At 33.8% G+C, this 14,887-nt stretch overlaps 1 protein-coding gene and 1 long non-coding RNA gene across 2 annotated transcripts; one reads left to right on the top strand and one right to left on the bottom strand.

The window, feature by feature from the left end:
* Nucleotides 1-463: 463 nt before the first annotated feature.
* On the top strand, nt 464-9,724 carry LOC120081459 (non-lysosomal glucosylceramidase). The gene is made up of 18 exons (XM_039036343.1): nt 464-980; nt 1,557-1,613; nt 1,713-1,783; nt 2,195-2,294; nt 2,433-2,503; nt 2,809-2,909; nt 3,628-3,731; nt 3,865-3,918; nt 4,094-4,149; nt 4,306-4,344; nt 4,473-4,617; nt 5,244-5,425; nt 5,506-5,573; nt 6,674-6,746; nt 6,815-6,876; nt 6,958-7,885; nt 8,680-8,970; nt 9,204-9,724. The coding sequence occupies exons 3-18, from the start codon at nt 1,719-1,721 to the stop codon at nt 9,472-9,474; spliced, it is 2,610 nt and encodes an 869-aa protein (XP_038892271.1). The 5' UTR covers nt 464-980; nt 1,557-1,613; nt 1,713-1,718; the 3' UTR covers nt 9,475-9,724.
* Nucleotides 9,725-9,876: 152 nt separating this feature from the next.
* On the bottom strand, nt 9,877-13,708 carry LOC120081460. The gene is made up of 3 exons (XR_005482829.1): nt 13,417-13,708; nt 10,881-10,987; nt 9,877-10,796 (listed from the first exon to the last, which is right to left on the bottom strand). It is a non-coding gene; the product is annotated as an uncharacterized LOC120081460 (long non-coding RNA).
* Between the last annotated feature and the right edge of the window lie 1,179 nt (nt 13,709-14,887).

Raw genomic sequence — 14,887 nt, forward strand, 5'->3', positions numbered from 1 at the left:
CAAACATTTTGTGATTAAAATGTAAAATTTCGAGATGTGAGCCATTTTTTAGCCCAATAAGAGCAAATTTGTTGCAGAGTACAGATGGTAAGAAGCCAAAGAAGTTGGAGAGGATACTTTTTAAGGAGAGAATTATTTTCAAGGAGAGATATACTTTTGTTTTCTTCTTTTTTTAATCAGACAGTAACTGCTTTTTCATTCCCTTATCAGAAGCTTAATGTCCTAAACAATCCTCCTATGTTAAAGGTTTCTTACATATTTGAAGGGGAATATGCCTCGGTTTTGTCTATGGCAGAAAAAGCAGAAACAGAACTGATAAATTAATAGCCACTATTTTAAAAAGCATTCCCAGGTGTCCCTGGGTTCCGTGCAGTTTGGGTTGCATTTGGCACGTTGCCTCCCTCAAGAATACATCTTTGTGTTCTGTTGATGATAAAATATGAAATTTACTCATTTATCCATTAATTTAAGTATTTGGATTAATCGATGATTTAACATGGTATTAGAATTAATGGTGTAGGAAGACCTGTATTCAAACTCTTGTAATGTTATTTCCTCCCTAATTAATATTGATTTCTACTTGTTGAGTTTTCTACATATTTCAAGTCCACAGGTGAGAGAAAGTGTTAGATGATATAATAATAAATTTACCTTCACTCGTCAGCTTAAGTTTTTGTGTCAATTATACCTCATAATTTACATGTTCCTTGTTGTGATTGTGGGGTCTTCAAAATATTTGACAGGCTCATTCCTTCCTTCTGAACATTGGGAGATTAATCTTTCCTCGATATTAATTCATAGAGAATGCCTATTCATATTGGTTGTTATGCATGTATAATGGCCTGACTAACTTTCCTCCATATGTATAGACTGGCATTGATCCAGGGCAATACCCATCCCTCACATGGCAACGAAAATTAAACAGGGAAGGAGTCCCACTTTGGCAGTTCAGGTTGCATCTGAAAGAGATAATTCATCTGGTATTTCTAGTTTCAGATGATTTCTTTTAAGATCTCAATTATACCTCATAATTTTGTGTTAATATATATGACGACTGAATGGTTCAGTATTTGTTGGTGTCCAAGCAGTTGAAAAGATTGGTATTTATGATTTTATTTCTTTAATATCAGAATTTGATAGATATATACTTCCATCTAGGATTGGTTTTCTTTTATAGATACTAAAGTGTGAAAATAAGATCACATGCTTGTCTATTCTATAAAATCAATGTTTCTGTGCATTGCCGGTGCTCAAATCATCCAAAATATTCAGTTTAAGCCTAAGGTTTGTGTTAGATTATATAATATTAAATTTTATTTTCACCCATTAGATTAAGTTTTTGAGTCAATCGGTGATTTAAGATTATATCAGAATAGGTGATCAAGGAGATCTGGTGCTCAAACCCAAATGTGGGAGAATGTTAAATGATATAATATTAAATTTACCTTCACCCGTAAGCTTAAGTTTATGGGTTAATAGATGATTTAAGAGTTTGAACTATCAGCCGTGATGACTACATTCCATAGGAAATATTTCTCACCATTTCTCTTTCTCAGGCTCCGGTAGGGTTTAGGCTAATCCGCTATATCCGAGAAGAATCTGTCAAAGGAAGGGTAGTGATTTTATAGTAATATTGCTAGTCCAAATCTTTTCAAGGTATGTAAGTAAATGGATCTAGAAATTATTGAATACCTCTCTTGTCTGCATTTCAGGGGGCTATGATAAATCCTTTTATTAGACGCCGTATAACTGATACTCATGGCATTCCTCTAGGTGGTCTTGGGTAAGTCTTCCTATCTTTATATTTTTCTCTCATCAAATTTACTATTACATGCATCGTACCATTTCCTTACTTGATATCAACTTTTTTTTATAAGAAAATCACTCAAAAGCATGTTTTTAATCATTCAATATCAATGTTTATGGTATGAAAATTGCATTTACTAGTGGAAAATAAAACATTAACTTGTTTTTTTTTATGATTAAAGACATGGTTCACATTGATGTTGGACATGGAAAAAGTGATTGTAAACATTTAGAAAATACTCCCAAACATGCTATTAGTCTATTTTTTCATTGTTGAAGAGTGATATGATGATTATGTAAGCTTTTGGTCTGTTCAAATTGATCTGGGAAGTATATGTAACTATTCTTATGCTTTGTTCGTTTGCTATTTAACAATCTAAATGTTTAGATCAGGAAGCATCGGAAGAAGTTACCGAGGTGAATTTCAACGCTGGCAACTATTCCCTAGAAAATGTGAAGATAAGCCAATTTTAGCAAATCAATTTTCTGTGAGTTCATATGTCCTTTCTTGCTGTCTTGAAATGCTGTTTAATATGTATCATACGCATTGTGATTTCATTTACATGCTTTCGGACTCGTTAAAAAATCAATTATTAATAATAATCTAGTTATGAGTACTTCAATAGGTTTTCGTCTCACGACCGAATGGGGAGAAGTATTCTACTGTACTATGTGCACAGAGCCCTGAAACCCAGAGGTAGTTACTAAACTTTTTATCGCTGTCAAATATCTCTACGTTTGGAGATTGTATCTTTTAAAGATTGTAAGATCATGAGGTCTCCCCATCCAATGTGGAATCACTCGAGATGGTGCCTCTTTAAGTTCATCATTCTTGAGTCCGATTCTAATTTTGGAGCGAATACCTATGTGGTCTTCATGGGCTGATATCATAAAGATTTTGAAGTCTCCTCATCTTTCTAACGTGGGATCTTCAACATTGTTAAATGGGATAATTGACAAATAAATGTCTATTTACCCTCTCATTATCATATGCACCATCAGGGAAGTTCAATCATCAGGCATCGGATCTTGGGACTGGAATTTGAAGGGTCATCGGTCTACATATCATGCTTTGTATCCTCAAGCTTGGACAATATATGATGGTATATTTTTTAGGCTTTGTTTGGTAAACATTTCTGTCCCGTTTGATAATCATTTAGTTTTTTATTTTTGTTTTTAAAAATTAAATCTATAGACATTATTTCCCCTCCAAAATTTTCCTTTTGTTATCTATTTTTTATTAATAGTTTAAAAAATCAAGTCAAAATTTGAAAACAAAAAAAATTAATTTTTAATTTTTTTTTTTTTTTTTAGAATTTTGTTAAGAATTCAACCATTGTAATTAATAAATATGCAAGTTATTGTAAAAATGAGGAGAAAACATGTTTAATTTTTAAAAACTAAAAACAAAAAACAAAATAGCAATCAAACGGACCTTCATTTTTTGTTTCTGGTTTTTTATTTTTGAAAATTAAGCTTATCTCCTCCCATGTCCGTATCATGGTTTGCAATTTTCTTAAGTACCAAAGTTGGTTTCTTAACCAAATTACAAAAAAAAAAATAAATTTTTAAAAATTACTTTTTTTTTTTTAGTTTTCAAAATCTGACATGATTTTTTAAAATATTAGATAAAAGTAGATAATAAAAAAGAAATTTTAAAATAGAAAATGTGTTTATGGACTTAATTTTAAAAGATAAAACTAAAAACAAAATGGGTAGGGAGCTTTAGTTTTATATATTAGTTTTACATTTCATGTTTCTTAGGTTCATCATTATTTATAAAACGTCGAATTCATTTTTGACCCTTTTCCTCCACTGCAGGTGAACCGGATCCAGAATTAAGAATAGTTTGCCGTCAAATTTCACCTGTTATTCCCCATAATTACAAGGAGAGCAGTTACCCTGTCTCAGTTTTTACTTTCACGGTAGAAATGGATTTCTGTATCTACATTTATTTTATGTTTTTTTAAAAAAAAAAAAATTATTAGACATATATATGTTGTTGATGATCTTATGAATTCTAGTTCATTATTGGCCTTTTGATTTATTTTCCATCAGCTGCATAATTCTGGAAAAACAGACGCCGACGTCAGTTTGCTTTTCACCTGGGCAGTATGTGTTCCTCTTGAATATCAATTTGATAATAATTTCTTTTTCTAATGCTATGTCATTAATTAATTATTATCCTTTTAGATTCTCACTTGGAATTTGTTTGGATTTATTGAGAATCATGAAATTCTTTGGACTTGATATCTTTCTTCTTTTTTTTTTTTTTCGTGCTATTCAGAATTCAGTTGGAGGGCTTTCTGAGTATTCTGGTAACCATATCAATTCGAGAACAAAGTAAGAAAATAATACTTGCTGGACTTCATTATTATTCTTTTTCTTTATCATCTGAACTATGACCACAAGTGTTACTTTAATTAAAATATTTCCCATGCTTTTGTAGAGAATTATCATTAATTCAAATCTAACCTACAATATTTATGATTTTTTTAGGAAGAAAGATGGTGTGCATGCTGTGCTTCTACATCACAAGCAAGTGCCTTTCTTGGTCATTTATTCCAAATAATGTAAACAGAAAGGAGATTTGGAAAGGGTGTGATTAGTGCAATAATATATTATATGTTTTAGATTTTTTATTGTCTTTTCTTTTAAATATTCAGGACAGCAAGTGGATTTCCCTCCGTGACTTACGCTATCGCTGCACAGGAGGGTAATGGGGTTCACGTCTCAGATTGTCCTTGTTTTGTAACATCTGGTAACTTCCAGGGTATATCGGCCAAGGATATGTGGCTTGAGATGAAACAGGTATTAGCTTGATGCATTTTACTGTTCATGATACAATTCTTATTAAAACTAGGCAATTATCAATTTATACCCCTAAACTTTGGAAATTGTATTAATTACTACACTAATAATTATATCAATTTAAACCTTGAACTTTCATAATTTAGACGCTTCTCTTGATTTCGTGTGAAACATATAATTTTGAGTTAACTAAACTCCTAAATTTTCACAAGTCAATCAATTTAGACCTTTCATTACGATTACCTTTAAAAATTATTTATGCATTGATTCTCAAATGTGTGAGGTCTTTTTTGAATGCCGGCTTTACAAAGTGGATGATTAGAGTAAATGCATAGACGATTCTCAAAGGAAATTTTGACTCAGAGTCTAAATTTATGAAAGTTAAGAAGTTTAATGGTTACAATTATAAGTTTCTTATGATGTTTTTTCAAATGGAATGTAATGGAGTGTGTAAACTGATATGCTTACAAAAGTTCAGAGTTTAAATGGATATAATTATTATTTTAGGGTCAAAATCCATAAAACCCCTAAAGTTTATGGGTATAAATTGATATTTTCCATTCAAATTATCATTTGTATCATTACTTTCCTTTCGGAGCTTGATATGTATATTGTTGTTGTAATAGCATGGATCCTTTGACCATCTTAACTTTGCTGATATGTCAATGCCATCTGAAGTGGGTTCATCCATTGGTGCGGCTATTGCAGCTTCAGTTACAGTTCCACCTGATGCCATGCGTACCGTAACATTTTCGTTGTCATGGGACTGTCCTGAAGTGAACTTTTGTAGAGGAAAAACTTATCACAGGTCAGTGGCAAAATCGTACAAGAAATTATTCAACCTGAATCAATCATTATTTACGTGGTTAATGAAGATTTTCTGTGCAGGCGTTACACAAAATTCTACGGTAACCTTGGAGATGCTGCTGCCGATATTGCACGTGATGCTATACTAGGTAATATTTAGTTCCACAAATTGTGTGTCTGTCCCTTATGTGTTGAAAACTAAAGTAGAGTGCACAGTTTTTCCCCCCTTCTTCTAACTTCAAATTAGATACATTTCTATTAGCTGTGGTACATTATAGTTGATAAAAAAGCTAAAGGTTTTTCAAAATAAGCAATAGCTTAGTGACCAAGACATTCATACTTTCTCTTAGAGGTTGTAGGTTCCAATCTCCACGCTTTTCTGTGATGAGATATTCCAAAAATCAAAAGGTTTTCCAAGAAAGTAGGGTTTAATGAAGTAACTGAAAGGCTGGTAGTTTTGTATGATTAAAAAAGTAGCTGAAGGGTTTGTGCGTTGAATTAAGTAGGTGAAGCAGATGGGATTGTTTTGCAAGGAATATTTGGTTTCAGTGTTTTCTCTATAATTGTGTCAAGCGCATTGTTCCTTTGAAGTCTTGCTTTAGTCTTGCATGTTTGATGTTTGGTAGTCACCAAACTTTTTCAGCACTATTATTTATAGGACTAACGTCTTAGATCTTGATTGAGATACTAATTAATTTTGTAATTCTTGCTCTTAATTCTTATTTTGTTATCCTTCCAAAATTTGAAACTTATCACTCAATGTTTCTTGACAGAGAGATGCAAGAAACAGTTATGTTATCTTCTTATTGTTTCCTACAGATTGTTTCGAGTTTGTAGTCTATTGGTTACTTGACTGCAATCCTCAAATAGAACAAAACTAAACAAATTACTTTGTTCAGAAATATTTGTTTGTGTAGTTAACTTCTAGAAATACCAATTTGTCTTTCCTTCCCTTTAGAAGAAATATTGCTTTTGATGCATCGCTCCTGTATTTCTTTTTTCCTAGAAAATTCCCAACACATCACTCATTGTTAAATTGAATCCTCCTTGGGATCTTACTTTTTCGAAAGATTGATACCATTTTAAAGCAGAAATGATATACCCAAGCTTGAATCTATTGGAAAAAGGAGGCATTGTCAAACTTTCAAACTTTCTTTATATAATTATTTATGATGAGGAATAAGGTGCATAATAGTAATTACTTCCAAAAATATGTTAGCTTAACATTCTACGTTTGTATCTGACTTAGAACATCGTCACTGGGAATCTCAAATTGATGCTTGGCAAAGACCTGTGTTTGAAGACAAGAGGTTTCCAAAATGGTAGGCGTAGTTATATTGGTTATTGTTCATCGATTCCTTCAGATTTTGAAGTCTCCTGGTTTATGCAGGTATCCTGTTACTCTCTTTAACGAGCTTTATTATCTAAATGCAGGAGGGACAATCTGGACAGGTATATCTAGCCTACTATGTTAAGATCATTACTTATCATTTTGATTAAAACTGTATCATTTTCTTGAAAATGTTTCGATAGATGGGTCACTTCCAACTCAGAGTTTCGTAAGCTTTGGGGAAACGGGATTTTGCCTTGATCAATGCAGATCTGGTCTGAAGAGTGTAATTCATGAATCCAATGAAAATGACACTGCTAATGATATTCTTGGGAGGATGACTTCAAGACTCGATGAGTTACGCAATTCAGTCGCATCAAATTCTGCATTTGGAGTAAATCTGCTTCAAAAGGGAGAGGAGAATGTTGGCCAGTTCCTTTATCTTGAAGGAATTGAATACACAATGTGGAATACCTATGACGTTCATTTTTACTCCTCTTTTGCAATAATAATGCTATTTCCAAAACTTGAACTCAGTATACAGCGAGATTTTGCCGCAGCAGTGATGATGCACGATCCCAGCAAGATGCAACTTCTAGATAATGGGAAATGGGAGGCAAGAAATGTTCTTGGAGCTGTTCCTCATGATATCGGAGTTAATGACCCGTGGTTTGAAGTAAATGGATATAACCTATATAATACGGATAGGTGGAAGGACTTGAATCCAAAATTTGCCCTCCAAATTTATAGGGATGTTGTTGCCACAGGGGATATGAAATTTGCAAAGGCTGTCTGGCCCTCTGTGTATCTTGCCATAGCTTATATGGACCAGTTTGATCGAGACGGTGATGGGATGATTGAGAATGATGGGTTCCCTGATCAGACTTATGATACATGGTCCGTCACTGGTGTTAGTGCATACAGTGGTGGTTTATGGGTGGCAGCCTTGCAGGCTGCTTCGGCCCTTGCTCGTGTAGTTGATGAAAAGGATGCTGAACACTATTTTTGGTTCAAATTTCAGAAGGCAAAACGTGCCTATGAGAAATTGTGGAATGGTTCTTACTTCAACTATGACAGCAGTGGTGGGAGTTCAAGTTCATCTATTCAAGCTGATCAGTTGGCTGGACAATGGTACATATGTATTACCATCTTGAAGTTCTTTAATAATAACAAAAGATTTAGCATAATGGCATTCCACTCAAAGAAATGATCTCTTTAATATACTTCTTTTCCTAATTCATTAGCAGTTAACAGGTTTCTCCTTAGTCTGGTCAAGAATCTGGAATATAATATCTTCCATAGCAAGAGATAGATAGTGCTCAATTGTCTGTTTATTATTTCTTCAAAATGTTTACAAGTGGGATGTGGGTTTTGGAATAGAAACTACCCATTATTCCCCACAAGAATGATGCACAAAACTAACACAAAGTAATCTCGTCAAGTCGTAGAGTAGGAACTGCCTTTCAACTTTAAATTCATTCTGAAATCATTAGCCTTCATCTTTCCTCTCAGTTTAACTCACACTAAGGGGTGTTTCGGACGCTGAGTTGAGTTTTAAAGTTTGGAGTTAATATGTTGGAGTTTGGAAGTCTGTATTTGAGATGTAAAGTTTTTTATTTGAGTTCTTCGATATATGTGCAAAATAGAGAAAGAGGGGAAGATGAAGTTCCTCGAGAAATTTTCAAACTTCAATAGTGAACACGGCTGAAGTTGGTTGAGTTGAGTTATTTACACTGACTTATGAAGTAGGTGGGTCAAACACTCCCTAAAAATTTGGGTACAACATATCCTTTTTCCAATAGTAGAAAGCTACCCCCATTTTGACAAAATAAATTTGCAAAGGTGCTGAACATTTTCCACGTTGTAGCAATGTGAGACTAGCTATTCTATGGTCTTCTGATAGCAGCTTAATATTGATCTGCAAGGTATGCAAGAGCTTCAGGTCTTCTTCCCATTGTTGATGAAGACAAGGCCAAGAGTGCACTGGAGAAGGTATACAACTACAATGTGTTGAAGGTGAAGGGTGGGAAGCGCGGTGCAGTAAACGGGATGCTTCCTGATGGAACGGTAGACTTCTCATCAATGCAATCAAGAGAAATATGGTCAGGAGTGACATATGCAGTTGCGGCTTCAATGATCCATGAAAATATGACTGATATGGCATTTCAAACAGCAGAAGGCATCCATGAAGCTGCATGGTCAGAAGATGGTCTGGGGTAAGTCGGATCTTTTTTTCTCTTTGCTCTTCCACTGTGTAGACTGTTTTCAATCAAATCTCAGATGACTGCCTACGCCAAGACTCTTGACGGTCTGGACGTTGTGTTGCATGCCATTGTCCAAGTCAATCATCAATCAATTTTGTCAAGTGACTCAAATGATATTACAAGGTGGTGAACCTATAGATTTCAACTGCCATATTTATAAATTTTTTGTTGTTGGTTGTGGTCAGATACAACTTTCAGACACCAGAAGCTTGGACAACTACGGATCGGTACCGATCACTGTGTTACATGCGACCTCTTGCAATTTGGGCAATGCAATGGGCATTTTCAGAAAAAGTATCCATGATTGAGGAGTTGAAAGAACTCGATAACAATGCTGTATTAAGACACCATGCTAAGTTTTCGAAAGTTGCCCGCCTTTTGAAGTTGCCTGAAGATGGGACATCTTCAAGTGTTCTACAAACAGTCTATGATTACACTCTTAAGAGGTTTTTCTAGATTTTTTTCAATCCTCTATATTTTCGATATATTATAATAAACTATAATTATTATTTGTACCTTCATTCTGCTGAGGTTAAGATGAGGGAATCTAAATCTCAAAAGAGGTTGTTTATCGCCCTATCTTAAACTTTTGGGTTTTGATTAAGGATTACCTCTTCTTTAGGATGTGTAATGTATGTACCAAAAAGATGGTAAGATGATGTATGAGTATGCTGTTGTGGAATAAAGTTCTTATTTTTGGGCATGATGCTTGAGGTAGATCCTAAAATGTTAGTTTTGTTGTGTTTTGTGTTTGTGCGAGTGTCAATTTTAGTTTGGGCAGAGGCCTAAAAGGACTAGGCTTCTGAATGACAAAACCAAAATGATAATTTTTCTATATGATGACACCAACATGAACTAAAAGAGTCCATATTTTATAATGTTGGGTTATATTTCCATTCTGTCTCTATAGAGCAATACTTGAGTGTATCATGGGCTACGCTCGTAGTTTTGCCACCTTCCAAAACCACATAGTAGAAAATGCTAACAAATATTTTAAAAATGAAAAAAAAAAAAAAAAAAAGAAGAGAGTAAAATTTATCATATAACAAAGTTGTGATTAGGTATTAAGTTGGACTACAACATAGAAACATGAAAGTCCTTTTCTTAATGTGTTTACCGAAAAGCCCATTTGTGTCAATTTTAGTTTTGGTTGGAGGACATAAAAGACTAGGCCTAGTGACATTTAAGCAAACTTATTAACTTATTCTAAGGTCATGTCATTGCGAAGCATTTGAAGTCAAAACGAGTACCAATACGAAACTTTTGTTTCCTCTTGTTTGTTGGTCATCCTCCTTTGTATTCACTTTTTTTCTTCCCACGAACCCTCAAGAAGAAAGGTCTTCACTTTCGGTCCCTTGAGACCGAGACCGAGGAGATCACCCACAATCGAAAGGAGAACACAACCTACAATTTGGACGCATACTAATACCCTCAATTATTTCAGGTTGACTCAACTTAGGACCCTAACATGGTTGTTGGAAAGGAAAATATAAAATATCCTATGTGTAAAATAGCCGTTACATTTGGAGTGAAAATCAACAGTGAAATTCTTTTACTTTGTTGTAACTACAAAACTTGTAGAAATAAAGGCAGGCAGTTAAAAGAGCAAGAGTGTAGAAAACTTATCTGATTGTTATCTTGTACTTCTCTCCAAGAGATCAATAAACTCTAGCTCCCTAAAATGGATGTAGGCCTATGGCCGAACCACTATAAATTCGTTGTCTTCGTTCTTCCTCCTCTTTAATTCTCTTCTAAATTAAATTTTGTCTCTACATACACTAATTTAATTGAAATGAATTGAGAGGGAGAGAAGAACTATCAAAAAGTAAAGAAATTAGATTTACTTTGTTTGAGAACTTTACTTCAACTTGAAATCATTTTGCATGCGTGAGTAACGTGGGTGCTTTCTATTCTTCCATGTATTGTAGAGGTGTCTTCAAGTAATTCCTCATAAAAGTGGTATCAGAGTCTGGAAAAATTCAAGAAGTTAATTCTTGAAAGAACAAGATTCTAAAGATTTCAAAGTTATGGCACGAGCAAAGTATGATGTTGAAAAGTTTGATGGTAAAATGGAATTTTATACTATGGGAGTTCAAGATCAAGACAATTCTAGGACAGCAAAAAACTGTGAAAGCCATTAAAGATCCTGATACTTTACCAACTAATCTAATCCAAGAAGAAAAAGACACTTTACATGAGGCAGCTTATGGAATGATAATATTGAATTTGAGTGATGACATTTTCAGACAAGTAATTGATGAAGAGACTCCTTAAAAAATTTGGAAGTTGGAAACCTTATACGAATCTAAACATTTGCCAAATAAAGCTTACATAAGGGAGCGTTTCTTCATATTTGAAATGGATCTCTCCAAGACTCTATGAAAAAACTTGGATGGGTTCAAGAAAATTTCATTCGAGGGGAGATAAATTAGGAGAAGAAAATGAAGCCTTTATTCTTCTAAGTTCACTGGTAGAGACTTACAAAAAAGTAAAGATTACTCTCAAATATGGTAGAGACAGTGTCACTATTGATAAAATTGTTTCAGTCTTAAGAACAAGATAGCTAGGTTTTTCTCAAAAGGAAAATCAAAGAAACAATGGAAAGATAATAAATCCCAGACTAATGACCAAAGGAAACAAAAGGAAAAATGCTACCAAGTACTTTCTTACTTTCAGTGATGATTATTTTAGGAGAAGTTGGATTTATTTTCTCAAAACAAAAGATAAAGTCCTAGACAAATTTAAAGATTGGAAATTAATGATTGAAAAGCAATCTTCAAAACAGATAAAGTATCTTAGAACCAATAATGTTCTAGAATATTGTGGCGAGTTTAATAAATTATGTAGAAACCACACTATAACTAAGTATGGAACACTGAGGTATATCCTTAATAGAATAGGGTAGTTGAAAGGTTCAATTAGACTATAATGGAGAGAGTTAGATGTTTTTTATCTGATGTTATGCTACTTAAATAATTTTAGGCTAAAGCAACCTCCTATGTTGTATATGCTTTGAATAAATGTCCTCATACATCAATAAATTTCTTGACACCAGAAGACAAATGGTATAAACATCATTCTAACCTAGCTAGGAAGATTAAATGTATTTGGGTGCATAGACTATGTGTAACGATCCGAATTCAGGAGGGGTACATGAATGAACCGGTATCACATCTGAATGAGAGGGAACCTGAGGACATGAAAGTATGGTTAAGAAAGGCTTAAAAGAATTGGAAGTTACTACCTATACCAATAAGGTGCACCTTCTTTTTCGGTGGCTCAATCATAAAAATTCCAAAGTTAAGCGTACTTAGCTTGGAGCAATCCTATGTTGGGTGACCTCTTGGGAGTTTTTCTGGACCCGTGTTGGTTTGTGAGGACAACTTTCACTTCTAAAAAGCATTGGCAAGGGAGGATGACATAGCCAGGTTGCAGGGGACGCAGGGAAATGTTGGGGTTTCATAGAGGGTGTTAAAATAAATTTGTAATAAACAGGTGAAACACGCCTAAAATGTGTATTATTTGCCTTAGATTTAGAATAGTTTTTACATGATTTTATTAGATTTGATGTTGATATAACTTTTTTCCGTCGCTTGCGAAAGACCAATCAAATAAAATTTTACCATATTCACTACCATGTTGGAGTGGTTGAGAGCTTCAAACAAGGAAAATAAATTGCAAAAAAAGTAAAGTGTGGAAAATTAAAGTGCAAGAAAAGTAAAAACACCTAGCTCAGGACTTAGGATCCACCCAATACTCGATTGATCATAGGATTACTAAGGATTATTTCTCTTAATTTAATATGCTTAGTCAACTTGTCCAGATAGCTGAGGCAAGTGCCTTAATTACTAATTAATTGCTTAATTAGAACAGATGCTCGATTAACTAGGTTTGATAGCGTCCATAGAAATCCAGATGCTCGATTAACTAGGTTCGATAACGTCCATAGAAATCTTACTACCTATTCTAATCAATTCTTAACTAGACTAATTGCTTAATTGTTTGGGTTCGATAGCAACCATAACAAGCAAACAATCGCATTAAATTTAGTAGCTTCAACTAAGGTGATTAATAATCTTGATGGTCTAAATTACTAATCGGTTTCATTCTAGAATTGATTAATCATGCAATGTTGTAAAAGGATTGCCTAAGCAACCTGAAATTTATAAACATGTATGCTTTAACCTTTGCCCTTGTGAGATTCATACATATAGATGCTTTTGTCTCTAGTTTAACAAAGAATGTATGAAGGGTGATCAATCCAATCATAAATCTAAGCATAGAAGTTAACATACATTAAAAAATCATGGAAATATCAAAGAGAAATATAGATTTTGACAAAACAAAAATCCTCACAATCAATTATGTGTTTCACTTAGATTTTAGCAAGCAACTCACCTTATAGCCATGAGATCGGTCCAAGATAAGCTTTACAATCATCAAAATCACCAAAGAATAAAGGAAAATCACCAAAGAACAAAGGAATATAGAGGAGAGGAGAATAATAGAGAATAATTTTGAATGGAGGTTGAAAACCTAGTTGGAATGACCTAAAATAAAGAAAATTATATTTATAATATTGCGATGACACTAGGGCGCTAGGGCGCAGTGCTCCAGTGTCAGGCCCAATTTGGCCTTTTACCTATGGTGTAGTGACACATCTTACCTTCTATAAATTTGCAACGTTGCAGTGTTGCTGCACTGTTTCACTTTTGAAAACTGCACCATTGTGCTAGCCTCCTTGGGGCATTTTTATTTTTTTCCTTTTCCTGTTAAAGCTCTGAATTGATTCATTTTAGCCTCATTTGCTTCTTAATGCTTGATTTTACTTCTTGGATGTCCGATACCTATAAAATAAAGAAATAAACACATCAAGTAGTAAAATGATCTTGAATTAAGCTAAGGAAAATAACACATTTCAAGTGCTAACAAACACTCCCGAGTTAATTCTTGATCGTCTTCGCGCAAGGTAGAAACGTAAATCAAAATTAAATGTTTGCTCAGCTACACGATTCATGACTCCGGTCTTGGTGCATTTCAAGAACAAAATTTGCAAACAAGAAAGTCACACAAGCATATTCATTCAATAAGACAATTTTAAAGTCATTCTTAACCTTTTCATGCAAAGAGTAAACGCAAAACTCTTCTTCTTAGACCATAATGAACTAAGAAAAGATTTATGCAACCTTCAATTTGTTTTCCTCCTACTCTAGCTTAAACACTAACCATCAAACATCAGAACATAACTTTCACACAATTACCGTAGGGAACCATTCCCACTCTTTTCTCGTGGGTGTCCTAACTGGTCACAACAAAGGTAGCTCTTATAACCCTTAGTCAAGCATACACATTACAAGTTTATATTTTTCTTCATCATTTTTTTTTAAATTTTTGCATTCTTTTTCTTTTGAGCTTAAATATTAATTTTTTTAAGCAGGCATATAAATCACTCTTTTTCTTCCTCAGTATTACATAACAACCTATTATGAAAGACACTCTCTAATCAATGAGCCTTTCGGTGTGACAACAAAAGTATAAGCTATATAACTCGATGCTAAGCTCAAAAGCACTTAAGATAGAGAGACAAAGGACTTAAACATGCATGAAATGCAAGAAATTTTTTAAAAAGTGATCAAAATCACAAATATGTTGCAAACTTCCTCAAAAGCAAACATTATCACAAGATAAGCATCATGTCATCAACTGTCTTAATCATGCATCAAACAATCTAGCAAATTAACAGTTCATACATATATAGTCCGAGCTCGAATGCTCAAGGACTCAACCAGATCACAAGACATTCAATCCTAACATAACCAACCACCTCCAACTTTAAAAGCATACATTGTCCTTAATCTATAAAACAGTA

This window comes from Benincasa hispida, chromosome 7 (genome assembly GCF_009727055.1).
Source record: "Benincasa hispida cultivar B227 chromosome 7, ASM972705v1, whole genome shotgun sequence".
NCBI lineage: Eukaryota > Viridiplantae > Streptophyta > Magnoliopsida > Cucurbitales > Cucurbitaceae > Benincasa > Benincasa hispida.

Excerpts from the sequence above, each read along its gene's own strand:
- LOC120081459 (XM_039036343.1), top strand. The coding sequence starts at position 1,719 with ATGATAAATCCTTTTATTAGACGCCGTATAACTGATACTCATGGCATT. Across the intron at positions 2,910-3,627 it reads AGCTTGGACAATATATGATG|GTGAACCGGATCCAGAATTA; the intron begins GTATATTTTTTA and ends CCTCCACTGCAG. Across the intron at positions 8,971-9,203 it reads TGGTCAGAAGATGGTCTGGG|ATACAACTTTCAGACACCAG; the intron begins GTAAGTCGGATC and ends GGTTGTGGTCAG.